Here is a 15595-nt window from a genome sequence, read left to right on the forward strand (position 1 = left end):
GCCAGTTGGACAGCACTGCTATAGGCTAAAGCTCACCCACTGGGTTTAAAGCAGAAGCCAGGATAATAGCTGATCAGATTCCCAACTACAGACCGGTTTCGCCCTTTTTGGGGCTCATGTAAATGGACTTTCTAGGAGCCTTAAGGAATTTCTTCCCAGAATCCTGTTATGACATCTGCATACGTATGAGGCGGTCTCCTCAATCCCTTTAGCTTGTTAATTAAAGGCACAAAGTTTGCACAGATGCATTAACCCACTGCATATACAGGTATGGGATCCCTTATCCGGAAACTCGATATCCAGAAAGCTCCGAATTACGGAAAGCCTGTCTCCCATAGACTCCATTATAAGCAAATAATTCAGATTTTAAAAATTGATTTCCTTTTACTCTGTAAAAATAAAACAGTGCTTTGTATTTGATCCAAACTAAAATATAATTAATCCTTACTGGATGCAAAATAATCCTATTGAGTTTAATTAATGTTTTACTGATTTTTTAATAGACTTAAGGTATGAAGATCCAAATTACGGAAAGACCCCTTATCCGGAATACCCTTGGTCCCGGGCATTCTGGATAATGGGTCCAATACCTGTACTGTATATACATAGTTAATTTGGGTTGAAAAAAAAAAAAAAAAAAAGGTTAAAGTCTATGAAACCTGAACCCTTCAAATAACCACTAGTGCATATATAGATATATAAACATACTTATACAGACCTATCTATACATCCACATATATAAAGATAAATATATGTAAAAATATAAGAACTGTAGACCTTAATTAAGGTCACTGTAGCCTTGAATACTTACAAGCTCTTCAAGGCATTACTAGAATCACATCATTACCCAGCAGGACATTACACACTCTCACTGCCCTCATTGGGAAGAAAATTGGATACATGAAAAACCAGTAAATGGTAAATATGCATTGTCTTATAACTGGCTTGAAATGGGTTTGAACTTTTTTTTGTGGTTTTTGTGTGAAAGATTAAAATGAAGCCAACTACAATTAGCAATTTAAGCTTTTAGCTTTACTTGACATATGCCAAAGACTAAACAACAAAAAATAAAAATGTAAAAAGAAAATGTAATGTAAAAAGTAATTAAAATATAATGTACTGTTGCCCTGTGCTGATAAAAGTTGTGTGTTTTCTTTAAAAACAGAGAAAAGGCACAGGTTACATAAGCAGATAACAGATAAATTCTGTAGAATACAAAGGGAATCTATTCAAACTTATCGGGTTTCTGCTATGTAAGCTGTGCCTTTTTTCCCAATTTAAATGGCTACTCCTTTGGCTACACAGCAGCCTATATCTATTAAGGCCAATAACAAAAAAGGATGGATTGAAAAGATTAACTCAAATATTCTTGCAGCCCTGCGGGTGTGGGGCCTGGGTGACCGTGTGGGCCAGACCACTGCTGTACCGTAGCCCTCCCCTCTCCTACCTTTAAAATCGCTTCGCAGTCAGGGTAAGTAGGTGCGGTGAGAAAGGGCCATTTATGGGGCGGGGGCGGTATGACTGGCCACGCAAATTTGCAATTGTTTTCATTTGTTATTATTTGCTGGTTTTGAGTTATTTAGCTTTTTGTTCAGCAGCTCTCCAGTTTGGAATTTCAGCAGCAAACTGGTTGCTAGGGGCAAATTTAACCCAGCAACCAGGCAGTGGTTTGAAAGAGAGACAGGAATATAAATAAAGGAGGGCCTAAATAAAAAGATAAGTAATAAAAAGTAACAATAAAACTGTAGCCTCACAAAGCTATAGTTTTGTGCATTTTGTTTAGACTTTGTAGGTCACCCCTGGATATCGTCAGATAGGCAATACATGCAAGATATGATCATTATCCCACAGAAATTTTCTAACCTGTCTAATCGGCTAAACAACTGATCGCCATGGTAAAAAAATTTTGGGGACAATTATTTGGAGTCCACACACGGTCCAAAAATCACAAAGTTTTATATCAGTGATTGTATGACCACCTTGGACCCATTGGACTTTTGGGTAGGGGGTTAATCTATTCTCTTGCTCTAGGTCTTTATTTCACCAGCACTCCAGGCCAAAAAATGGAAAATTGTAGAAATGGAAAAAGTAGAATTATCGATGCCAAATGATATCTGTTTTAAATGTAACAGACAACAAAGGGCTGCTAAAAAAAAAAAAGTCAGAGCACTGCATGGTGTGTAAAGCAGTTATTTATTCTGTTTCTGCATCTTGTAGATGTATTTCCTCAAAGCCCGTGCACAGCATATCCATTTCTAAAGTTGGCCGTGTATGGGGCCCTCGGATGGACCTGTCTAATTGATATCTGCCTGAAAATTGTCCAGATGTCATTCAGGCAGGTTTAAAATGCCATTGGGGCAAGGAGTGCATCCCATCAATGTGATCCAATCGCTCGGTCTGAACGATCGAATCAATCCGATATTGCTCAACTCAGGGTGGGCATATCAGTAAAACATCTGCTAGTTTGGTGGCTTTGCCAAATGAGTGGATCTTAACATGTATGGTCAGCTTAAAAATAGCTTTCTCGCTAGGCTGTTTAAAGGGGACCTATCACCCTAAGAAATAACTCCAAATTATTTTCTATATTGTTAGTTGAGCAAAATAAACTTTACTTACACTATATAAATAATATAAATCTTGTTTCCTTCCGTCTTGGAATTACTCAATCAAAGCAAGAGGCAGGCACCATTTTGTGGCCACTGTTATGAAGGCAAGCTTTGTATCATGCCAAAATCTTGTTTATGTGCCAGAATGGGGGACCAGATGCCCAGGCCCATGCACTGGCTACACAATTAGATGATGAGGAGGGAGGGGAAAAGTGAGATGTGCAGTGACATTGAGGTAGTGCTGAATGTAAAGCTAAAGTTATTGTCTGCCCTGCCTCTATGCCTAAGGCATAGAGGTGGGGCAGGCAATATATGATTGACAGCTGGGATTTTTAATTGCCTTTATAATTTGGATAGTTATTATAAAAATGAATTTGGGTTTCATGTTTAATTTGAAAAGGACTTTTATTATACAGCTTTTTATGTCTGGGTGACAGGTCCACTTTAAAGATGTCTTGACAGAAAGGGTCAGTGTTACCTGCATACACTTTGCAGGCCTCAAGCACAAAAACTAAAGTCATTCAGTGAAAAGGCACCATCAATAGTACTTATAAGTCATATTTCAAAGATCAGCTAGGACTTTAAATTAATTAATTTTTTTAAAACACATGAGTTAATAGAGCTTGAAATCCATTTTTCAAAAAAAATTTTATATTTAATTTTGAAATTTCACCCTGGGAAATTCTTCATTTGCCAGGGTGACATAGCAATGTGACTTGTGCTTTAAAGGAACAGTAACTTAAAAAGCTTTAAGGTAATAAAAATAGAATGCACTGTTACCCTGCACTGGTAAAACTGGTGTGTTTGCTACAGCAACACTACTATAATTTATATAATAAGCTGCTGTGTAGCCCTGGGGGCAGCCATTCAAGCTGGAAAAAAGGAGAAAAGGCACAGGTTACATAGCAGATAACAGATAAGTTCTGTAGAACACAATAGTGTTTTATCTGTTATCTGCTATGTGCCTGTGCCTTTTCTCCTTTGAATGGCTGCCTCCATGGCTACATAGCAGCTTATTTATATAAATTATAGTAGACTTTCTGAAGTAAACACACAACTTTTACCAGTGCAGGGCAGCAGCACATTATATTTTAGTTACTTTTATACACTTTCATTTTTTGGTGTTACTGTTCCTTCAATAAACTTCAGTCACACTTTACTGCTGATCTGAAAGTTGGAGTGATATCACCCCACTCCCAGCAGCTGATCATCAGAACAATGAGAAGGTAGAAAGATAGCAGCTCCCAGTAGATATCAGAGTAGCACTCACTAGTAAGAAATCCAAGTCCGACTTGGGACTCCTCCAGTTACATGGGAGTAGGAGAAACAATAGGTGATCTGAAAGCAGTTCTAATGTGAAGCACTGGCTCCTTCTGAAAGCTCAGGATCAGGTACAATGCACTGAGATGGCTGCCTACACACCAACATTACAACTAAAAAATACATTTGTTGGTCCAAGATGAATTATTTGCTATGTAAACAAAGTAATTTAAAAAAATTATAAAAATCATGACAGTAAATTTTGCTGTTTTGACACCTCTCCCTGAAAGATTTAATAACACCTCAAAGCTCCAATCATGCTAATACAATCAACCCCTCACTTTCATGAGATCCCTGATCCCTTGCTTGTTATGATAAACAGATTATTCCAGGAAGATCTTTGTACAAGTCATTCTGAATTGTTGGGTGACTGGCAAAACGTTTTCAAGAAAAACACAGCAAGTTCATGTGTTTTGACTTATTACTACAGATATTCCATGACCTGGATGAATGAGAATCTTCACAAACAAATTTCCTCCTTTTTTTCGGCTGCACCAGTGGGCCCTGAGAGGGTGCTGGCCCAGGTGCAATCACACTGTTTGCTAAACTGAATCATGACAAAGGGTAAGTCCAGTGTAGTCCTTACAAACAGGATTTTCTATTTGGCCCCAAACAAAATCTGACCCATTCAGCAGCCAGTGCTTGCCTGTCTATGAGCATGTTGTACAACATAAGTACATGCTGACTGCAAAAGAACACTATTGACAATTTTAACATTTATTTGTGTTTAAATAGATTTTAGGCATCCTACTCCAATGAAGAGTACAAATAACCATATCTGTGCATTTTTGATAGAAGCTGTACTTTTGAAAAATAAAGATATTGTGTGTCTACCATACCATATTGTGATAACAACTAATTTTCTTTTAATAAGTTTATCAAAATATTATTTATATCTCCTTATTCTCAGCTGTGTAGCAAACGGGCATTAATCTGTAAATGTTATTCATTTTCTTACATTTCCATCATGGTTGGGACAGGACAATGGCTTTCCTGCCGCAACAGCGCTCACGGTCTCCAGAATGGAGGATTCCTCAATGCCATTATCTGGGCTCCGCTGCAGCACATCCATCAGGTTAGTAATGAAAAAGTTATTCTGTAGAGCAGAGACACCCTTCTCAGGCAAGATTGATGTCTGGCGGCAGACAGGGCAAGAAAGGGTCAAGCTGTGGGCTGGAATGTAGTTCTGCAAACACCTGTAATTTGAAAATAACATTCATTTCTGAACACAATAAATATTTAGGAGTATTCTGTTTGCACTTTAATTTCTAAAAGTGGTAACTTTTATTCTTTAGAATCTAAACTTTATACTAATCAGAGTCTAGGGGACTGATTTATCAATATTCAAATTCAAGTATTTTCTGCAATTCCAGTTCTTTTGCACTAAAACTCCTGAATTTGAATTAAGGTTTCCAAAACCCTAATGTTTAAAACTTATTAAGTGAGAAGAATGTCAGTGTAAATGACACTGCATCTATAAGTTTGCAAGTTCATATACGAATCAATGGGAGTTGTCCTAGGCAAAATGTAAGTGAATTTTTCAATTCAAGTTTCTCAAATCTTTTGAAAGTTTGTAGACCCATTTCTAGTTTATTTTAATTTAAAAAAAAAATCTCTAAAATTCAAATAAGCCTCTAGGTGTTGACCTGTTATTAGCAAGTAGAGCTAGCTTAAAAGCATCTTAATGGCATACTGACAGATGAACTTTTTTAATTACTGCCATTACCCGCTGCATAAATACAGATTTGATTGACATGTGTAGTGTAGAACAGAGACTGCAGGTTATAAACATGAAGATGTTCTTATTTGGAGAGGAGGACAATTTTGATTTTTTTTCAACCGGCCAAATTGGGCAATTAAAGAGGGGCCCTGTGCAGACCCTCTCTGCATGGGACTTTTCAGCCACCACAGGGGATATCTGACCAAGATATTTGTTGGGGAGGTTGTCATTTTGCTTCCATATATGGGACTGCCAGGTTGGTCAGCAGCCAATGTCAGGATATGTATGGCCATCTTTAACCGTTACCTCAGATCTTAAATCAGTCAGAATCTAAAAATCAGCACAATATGACAGATCCCACAGGCATGGGGCGATACGGTCTTTTTCTCAGTCCTTTTTATACAGAAATAAGGACGAGAAGCAAGTAATATTCATGGCGACATTTGGCCCTATAAACTTAGTAAGCTTTTCTGTGGTATAAAAAAATATTGACATGGCCTAGGGCAGCAAGATATTAGGAATAGCAATCTGGCCCTATGTTGGCCTCATATCCTTAGTATAGGAAACAAGGTAACCCCTCCACTCTCTTGACTTCTTTAGGCACATTTTTCTTGTGAAGAGAAACTGCTAATATACACTGACAAAATATGAGACAGACTTACCTTTCACAAAATGTGTGCAGACAGGGAAGTACCTTTGGATTTTTATATCGGTCGAGGCATATACTGCAGATAAGAAACTGCTTGTCTATCTGACGCACCACAGGACTGGGAATATTGGAGCCTTCACTGGCCATCCTAGACCACTGACATGTGGGTTAAGCTCCCTTCCACCTTGCACACTATATAATGAAGGAAAGCAAAACCATAGCAAATTAGAAGAAAGCAAAAAAAACATAATTGACATTTTTAATATTTTTACCCTCCAATACTCTAATACATAGCTTTAAGACTGGAAATGTGCATAACAAAGAGCACACTGAAATAACAGTAGTGTACAGTAGTTTGCTTATGAAAGATGTAACATAGGATTGAAAATACTATTTTGTATGTGTGATAGAAAATCAAGAGTTGGCTAGGTAAAGCATATACGCTGGTAAATAGAAAAACACAATTTTTCTCAGGGAATTCTTTTCTTTGGGACCAATAGTTAGCTGCAGAGCCTGCTTCATTAGGCATTTCACTAGGTGCACACCCTTGTTTTAACTGGTTATTGTAAAACAAAATGTGACTGTATTTTATAATGACTCACTCCAAAGAGCATATATTTTGGGTTCCAATAAAAATGTTTAAATTATTGGAGCCACTGGAAATATAGATTGATTGGTAGATATGATGCTTTCTAGAACACTGAAGCAATTCATCTACCTACCTACCAATTATACTATATAATTGTGATAGATTCAGGTTTTTGTAGTAGCCTCATATGTACTTTTCCAAAAGTGGTTCCACTCTGCATCAGATTTCCTTCCCTTCCTCCAAATACTGCAAGTATTTTCACTGCACTCAGTCACACAGAGATAACACAGACACTAAATTACAAGGAGGGGGGAGGCATTTGAACAATAATAAAAAGGGGGAAAGAATAGTTTCCATGGAAATGCCCTTGGAAAAGAAGTCTAATGTGGAAAAACTAAAAGCAGAAAATGAATGGGTGGCATTCATTGACAAAAGGTAGCTCTACACAGCAAAATTTGCACAACTGTACTCATTGCTGCAGTGTAATAATACCCTACCAGTGCAACTAACATAACATTCACATGAAGCCACTTCATCTTTCCATGAGTACCAAATATCAGTGCAATGCTTAGAAACACAGTTATTACAAAGATTCATCAAAACAGTTTCAGCTAGAATACACCAGTTATTGCCAACATTTGTATAGAATTCCAAACATCAACAATAACTTGAATGAAAATGAAATAATGCAAATGTAAAATAATATGGCAGACTAATTCTGCTCTGCTTATTGTTTCATATAGTTTTTACAACCTCTATACAGATAATGTCTTAGTTGGCAAGGCTGCAATGCTAAATATGGTGTCACCCAATATTTATGAGAGCAAATAATTCTGCCTTAGTGCATGTGTTAAAATGCGACAGAAAAATCACTTGCATCTGTATTTTCTTTGATGCACACTTCCCATTAAATTCACATTAAATTCAATATTTCATTTGCACAATGCATCTGGCCATTCTGTTTGGCACCTGTGAAATCCTGCACAATTGAGGTGAATGTGGAGAATGCCCCACCCATGTGCAAATTTGTTTTCCATTTACAAATTGGTCCATTTTGGTATAGATTTGCACCTAGAATTGTCATGACTTGTACTTGCAACAATAACAATTGAAAAATGTTCATTTTAATGTAAATCTGCCCAAGAATGTGTGGCACTGCCCTAATTTCCATATGCAATAAAAGGCACAAAGTTTGCCCAGGAGCAGTAACTCATAGCAACCAATAAGTTGTTTGCTTTTAAACAGGTGACCAAAATTGCTTCCTGCCAATTGGTTGCTGTGGTTTACTACTCTGGGCAAATGTTGTGCCTTTTAATACATAACCAAGTGTTCTAAAAGCTGCAGTCAAATAAACATATAGGAACCAGGACAACTGTGACAGAATGCTCATAATCATAGCTAGCACTGATATGAAGCATTGACAAGAACTTATTGTACAGCACTGCGGAATATGTTGCCACTTTATAAATAAATGTTAATAACAAATAAATTAATGTATGCATAATTTAATCCCATTTTCCCTCCATTTAATATTTAGTAATGTAGGCTGTATACAACAAGGCTCAGGGCAACCTCTCTTGTTGTCAGTTTCTGTTTACATTGACTTGTGTTGTAAATGTGAAAATTATATGCAAATCGGTATATGGAATATCCAAATTATAACTATGTAAAGACAGTTATAGTTAAGTAGCCAGTCCTACTACTGGAGTCAAACACCTAAGATAAGTCACATGGAAATCTCACAGCAATACAGACAACATATTAAAACATCCCATTTCTTGAAAAAAAAAAAAAAATCAATAAAAAATCTAGAGCTTTTTTAATGCAAATTGCATATGACTGACCTTTAAGCCTTTGTTTATATTGATTATTCTGAAACGCATTAGCTCAGAAATAATCCCAATGGCACTGACCTGTTTTTACAACAGTGACTCCCTATTGTACTAGCTACGTGACACTAGTTACCTAACCTATGTATGCGGGGGAGCATCTGTGAGCTACCTCAACACATTGTGATATAGTGTTAGGTGCAGGAGGTATCTTTATGGGGAGGGATTGGCAGCAAGGTGGCATGAGATGACTGGTGTAGCTTGTGCAGGCAGAATCTGTTTTAAAGTGAAAAAAAAAACAAACCATACACAATGTATAAAATGTTAGCCACATGCATTTACCCTGCCTATCTCTGCTGTACCAAGCCAGTGGATTAGATTAGAGTGATTACATTTCTAATGTGATCAAACTGTTCTCCTTCCATCTGTAAACTGTCACCTGGGGCACTGATAGACAACCCAGGGCACAGACCTACATCAACATAGATATACTTATGGTACTTATAATTTAATTTTGTTGTTCAATACATCTACTTCACTCCTTTTGTTCTTTCTTCTACTTTTTCTTTTCTTCCCTTGTTTTTCTTAATTTTTTGCTAGGTTTCTACTCCTTTTCCCCCCCATGTTGCTTCAATGTTCCCATATTTTCTTCTATTTCTATAATTCTCTTCAATTGTCTCTCCGACCCAGTGTCAGACTGAGATGGCAGGGGCCCACCAGAAAACGCTGGACCATGGGCCTACTCTCAAAACTTTAGATTTCTCCTCCCTCAAACTCTTTATTATCCTAGTCTCTTTTCTCTACATACTATACTCTATTCTTTCATCTCTTAATCTACCTTGCTCCCATACAGAAATAGGGAATGACCATGAAATAGACTAAATAGTTAGAAGCACTCCCACTGGGAGTTTTCCTGGTATCCTGGTGGGCCAGTCCGACTCTGCTCCCACCCACCCCATTTTTTTATTTGTTTTATCCACTAGTCAATCTGCTCAACCTTTTCCTGGTAAGCTTTATAGTTCTCATAATTTCCCCCCTTCTCTCTACCCTCTCATTTTTACCCTCTCTCTTCACAAATGTATCCACTCTCCCAAATTCTCACTGTTTTCTTCTCATCCACTTCTCTGACACGGTTTCCTTACGTATTTACCTTCCCCTTCTGCATCCCTTTTACACTCTCATCCTTCTCATATTCTTCTCCTATTTTTAAACAAGCAGCTGAACAGAACTGCAAGAATGTTTTGACAATACAATATAAAAACCCCTATAACTAAGCCTAATTTTCGACAGGGTATATTTAGTACCTTAAAACAAAGTGTCTGAATACTAAGGAGTGATAAGGAGTTAATTCAGAGACTAATGCACAGGCTAGGACCCAGAATCAAATAGGCTTTTCTTTTGCATTCTCAGCAATGCACTTGCTCTCTTTGTATTCAGTTCTGGAAGGAAGGAATTTCTGTGCCCGATTAGTCACAGTATAATGGAGTCTAGTTTAGAGAAACTGGCTCTGATCATTTAAGGAAAGCTCTTCAAATCATGTTACACACACAAAATAATTAAAGTATGCCCTTAAAGAAGACAGTCAATGGGCTACATACATTTTAACAAAAGCCTTTAGCATTCTGAAATACAGAACAGCCAAACCCAGAAATAGCTAACTTACTACAGTACCTACAATAGTAGCAGCAGAATTTATACATTTCAGATATACAGGTTTTCCAATAAATCTCCTTCTCTTCACATATGCGTCTAAATTCAGGAATGGTGCAGTTATATTGCTGCTTCATGAGCTTCAATACATTACTATCTATTTGTGGCCTCTATGTGCGAAGACAGACAGAGCTACTTAGTAGCAGCTACTCGTCATGGCTACTAAATACCAGAAAATACCCTGCCGTAGACACAGAGAATTGCTTCTGCTAAAACACACGTAGACAATTAGCAGTAAATTATCAATGCTGATAATTTACAGATAATTATCTCTACATGAGCTTAAGCAGAGGCAATTCTCAGTATTGTCTATGGCAGAGTATTTTCTGGCTTTTAGTAAACGTGACAAGCAGCTGCTTCTTGTAGCTCCATGTGTCTTCACCCTATGGGTGATATTTAATTAAAGGAGAAGGAAAGGCTAGTAAAGACTTAATCTCAAGCTGCAGGCATACCTTCAGTTATCTCAATAGTGCCCTTAAGTCTCCCCATATTTTGCCTGTTCAGATGATCAGAAGCCAAACAGGAAGAAAAAACGCTGAGCTGTGTAAAGAAAGTTCACGTAATGCCTCGCTGCTGTACTGAGACCCAGACCAGCTACTCAGTAAGCGCATGCGCATTTAACATACAGTATGCTGTGAACACGCTTTGAATTACACAAGCAGGGTAGAGTAGGTCACGCTTGCGTCTAGGGGGAGGGAGAAGATTTGTGCATGCGCATTTCCTTACGCGGCGCCACGTAGGACTAATTTAAATATCCAACATGGCGGCCGCAATAGGCGAAATATAGTGTTTATGAAAGTCGGAGAGTGCAGGCAATATACAGGCTATCGAGGTAAAAATAAGGTAGCAATCAGCTACAGGGACCTGAGGCCTTTCTAGTTATGGGGTCGCACTTTTAACCCTTTCCTTCTCCTTCAAGGAGACTGTTACTAGTGAGGCTAGAAGCATGGCAACTAACATTACTAGTACAATGTAGTTGGTAGGGATGTCAAGAATCTATTGTTTTAGGACCCAGACTAGTACAAAGAGCATTATCACCAGGAAAAGGTAAGACTGGCTGAAATATATTTGGATTTCGTGAAATCAGTATAACCGTTTTAAATTTTGAATTCCCAGAGTACTGAGTAACAGAGCGATACACAAATGCAATATGTGAAGCAAACATTATATTATCCAAATCATGGCCAAATAGAAATGATCTACTCATTTGTCACATTATTGTCTCATTATTCTCACATGCAGGGGCCAAGGTGGCATTAGTAACATGAACATTTTTAGGGTCGGGTATTCGAGGCAAGGAGGCAATACCATCAACCAATGTTTACATTAAGGGTCAGATCTTTATGTCTTAAGTTACAAATATATAATTTACAGTTGTGTTTATAACTAAAACTAATATTTCCCCATCAATGAGAATTTCACTCATAATGGTCCAAGCAGGTTTTATCTTTAATCTTTTAGTTCATAACAAAAAAGTCTCAAACCAATTCTGTTAAATTGCTTTTGCTGTAATACACCCACGTTGGAGAAAAAAGCCAAGGTTCGCTCAAAAATCAGATGAGGGATAAAAGCAATCTACTTTACTAAAGTAACATGTCCATCTGTTACATATCTATGGGAGGTACAAGCTGGTTTATTAAAGGGCTAAATATAAACCATATATACACAAATAATGTCTATTTCTTTCAGTTGTTTGCAATTTACAGCAGTTATAGAAATATAATGCTGTTCCGGACAACTCTAAATTTATGGATACGGTACCTATTTTACTGTCACTCAGAGAATAAGCCTGATATGTCCTGCTGTGACTGGAACTATCAGGATTAGTGGCAGAAAGCAAAACTCAGTCATGATTTTTTTTTTTTTCCACTGGAATTAAGCAGATAGGAGTTATGCAAGGATAAATACACATTTTATCCCTGTCTCCTACTTTATTAAACAAAAATATACTAGCTTCCCCCATTAATTTACTCTTAAAATAAAATGTTTTTGCTGACATCAATGACAGCATGGATTAACAAAGCAAATATTTCTGCATCATGGGTTAGTTGGCATATACAGCCCTTGGCGTAACAGGCAAATATTTATATACTGGTAGTATAGATAGGGCTCATTACCTTCCTCTGCCATATAATTTAGGGTGGTTAATGGAAAGTTAACCCTTCCATGACATACACTAATCATAAATAATAATAACAATAAACTTGCCCCAGAATATATAGAGCTTTTAAAGCTCATCACTTTTTTTTGTTAAAAAAAAGAATTATACAATTCCTTAAGGATTCTGATTCGATTTGGTATTTGGTAGTATCTTTCATGAAGCATTTGGTCGAATCAAAAAATGACAAAGTTGGTGCATCCTTAATACTCACACCATGTAACTCAAAAGAGGAATCATTCTTAGTAGTAACTGAACCGGATAAACCGCATGCTATTCAGTTACACACAGATTTGACAGGTTTCCCATGAAACATTCAATCTGTGCAGGCTGCTTCTCTTATAACCAAACGCATCCATCAGCTGATACAACAAAAAATGTTATGTAATATAACGTAAGAAATGCTGTGCCCAAAGGAATCCCACCAGGTTATTATAGAATGTGCCATGGCTGCCAAGAGCTAGTAATGCTTGCCTTGCCATCTGCTCCCCACCCAGGCACATCACAGAGCTATGTAGCAGCTGAGTCCAGGGGCCGTCTATCTCCATTCATCTCATAATGGACAGTGATGGGAGAGGCTTCTAATGTGATTACATCCCAGCACAGCCAAGTACAAAGCTGATGTTTTAGTGGGTGGGAAGGGAATCGGTTTCTTTTTTTGTTTCTCTTTTTCAGATGAAAAATAAAGGACATTTAACCATTTAATTGCAACCTTTTTGGAACAGCAGTGGCCACAATAAACACAATAATCGCACTCATGGCTGAACAAGAGGACCCATTCTGTATTGTTACCCAAGAACACACAGCTGCTTCACCCCCAAGCAACCCGCTATTATTAGGAGAAACCTAGCAGGTGCATATGCCAATTCATAACACCAGCCAAAACCACAGCCTCACCTGATTCACGGCATACATACCCATTGTCGTTGGCAATTCCATGTAGTCAGCAAAAATACTGGGCTGAAATTCTATTGTAGCAACGAGAGACAGAAAATCCCACAGGGAAAAGCATCATCCTTGCTAGTAAAGATTTCCAGGCACACTGCAGGGAGAGGCAGGGCAAGCAGTCCTCCATGTGAAAGCCATTCTCAAACAGCCGTGTATCAGTGGCTGATGCTTGATTCCTGGTACAGCAGTGACGCACAGGGAAAACGTAGCAGAAAAAAAGATAGGCAGCTGCAGCTCTCTCATCAGCTACAGAGGTGAAAAACCCGGAACAGAATTCTGGGTCATTGATTATTTTAGAGTCCCTCGATAGAATTCAAACCTATCAATCTTTATTTAGTGCATGGCTTTTCTCTGGGAAGCTGGAACTGAAAGACTGCAGCAAAAGAGGCAAAGCATTGTGGGATGGGGATGCAGCAGCAAGCTGCAAAGGGATTTGTCTTTTCTTTTTTTCTCTCTCACCCTCACAGCATCAGTCAGCAGTTTGAGGAATGACTGGGCTGGTGTAAAGGCTGGAGGGGTGTTTCTCAGGCTCCTACATGAGTAGCATAATACGCTGAGTCAAGGGACAATAGCTACATGAATTTCTGTGAAAGGGGGAAAAGATAAGTGGGAAATGTTCAGCTCAGCCAAAAATGCCAGATAATAATAAAAAAAGGGCTTGGTAAAATTGATACACATTTTATTCCAGAACAACATGAAAATCTGTCCCTTTATAATCTTTAGCAAAGACCATTTTATGCCAGAATTAAAAAAAAAAAAATCTTTGTTATACAGGACAGTAGCCTTTTCTGCTGGCCACCTGCTACAGATTTGTGGCATGCACCACTATAAGAGACAGATTTATTTATGAAGCGATATAAATGCAGAGCGATATACAATATACTAATGAACATTTAAAAAGCATGTAGTTAGCAGTGACCTAGTAAATGTGCTGTTTGAGTAAAGACGCCAACATATTTCTGATTATTAAGTAATTAAGAAGAAATTTAAATAAGATCTATCATTAGCTTATTTTGTGCAATTGTTTTAATTTTAATGTTTGTTAGGTTCAAATGAGTAATGCAGCTGTAAACACAACAAAGACCCAGTTAGATTAGAATGGTCTAACAAGTTCATAACCTTATACAGAGCAGACAGCTTAACAATCTGTTAAAAGGGTATAGTAGGTCTATAGGCGCTTAAGACATGATTTTTCACATGTTCGACATTTGATTATATGCACCCAGGAGTACCCATTTATTTGCAGCAAAAAAAAAACCATGAAATATATGTTGATACATTCAGCATGTATTTCAAGAGATGCACATTCATATGGCTTTGTATAAGCATCCTTGAGATTATAGTAGTACATTGTCTAGTTTCAGCAGGTTGCTGAGGTCTTTAAAGGGGCAGTATATCCCCTTTTTTCAAGGAACTGGTGCAAGAATTCTAGGCATGGGGGCCACGGCCCCTTGGGCCAATACGACATCCTTAATGCATATTTTCTAATTAAAGCATTAAGTATATTTTTTTATATTGCTTGCAATTAACAGGTTAAAATTTTAAATAAAGAGCAAACTCACATTAAAAAGAAAACACCACCCTGCCCTTGTGAATTAGAACAAAAACAGTTTACTTACTGAGTTGCCAAATTCCATAAAGTATAGGGAAAATAAACAAATAAGCTAATCTCAAAGTCTACAAAATGAAGGGAAACATCTTCCAAGGTTTACACTTAAGCTGGCCATACACACAATGATAATATCATATGAAACCTTGTTTCGTACGATATTCGGTGCGTTTATGGCAACTTGGCAAGCCGACCGATATCACAGAAGGCTGCTGATATCGGTCGACTCGCTGATCGGGCGGGTTAAAAGATTGTAAAATCTGCCTCGAGGGCTGATTCGACAGAAGGAGGTAGAAATCCTATTGTTTCTACCTCCATATCTGACAATTCATCCCTGAACGTCAGTGGGGGGTTGGAACAATCTTTCGTGTGACTGATGGTCGCATGAAAATTTGAAAATCGCCACATATGTGGCCAGCTTTAGTCTTTATAAAAAAACGTGCCTTAATTTTGGAGA

The 15595-nt window shown here is 37.7% G+C and overlaps 1 protein-coding gene across 9 annotated transcripts in view; it reads right to left on the reverse strand.

The window, feature by feature from the left end:
* Positions 1 to 15595, reverse strand: part of trim2 (tripartite motif containing 2) — a 74144-nt gene that overhangs the window by 18654 nt on the left and 39895 nt on the right. For 8 of the 9 annotated variants that reach the window (XM_012959201.2, XM_018092015.2, XM_012959183.3 and 5 more), the window contains exons 2-3: positions 6309 to 6487; positions 4885 to 5122 (exon numbers count right to left, since the gene is read on the reverse strand). In XM_012959201.2, the coding sequence (XP_012814655.1) occupies positions 4885 to 5122; positions 6309 to 6442 (372 nt within the window). In that variant the 5' untranslated portion in view covers positions 6443 to 6487. 9 annotated transcript variants of the gene reach the window in all.

The sequence above is a fragment of the Xenopus tropicalis genome, chromosome 1, assembly GCF_000004195.4.
Source record: "Xenopus tropicalis strain Nigerian chromosome 1, UCB_Xtro_10.0, whole genome shotgun sequence".
NCBI lineage: Eukaryota > Metazoa > Chordata > Amphibia > Anura > Pipidae > Xenopus > Xenopus tropicalis.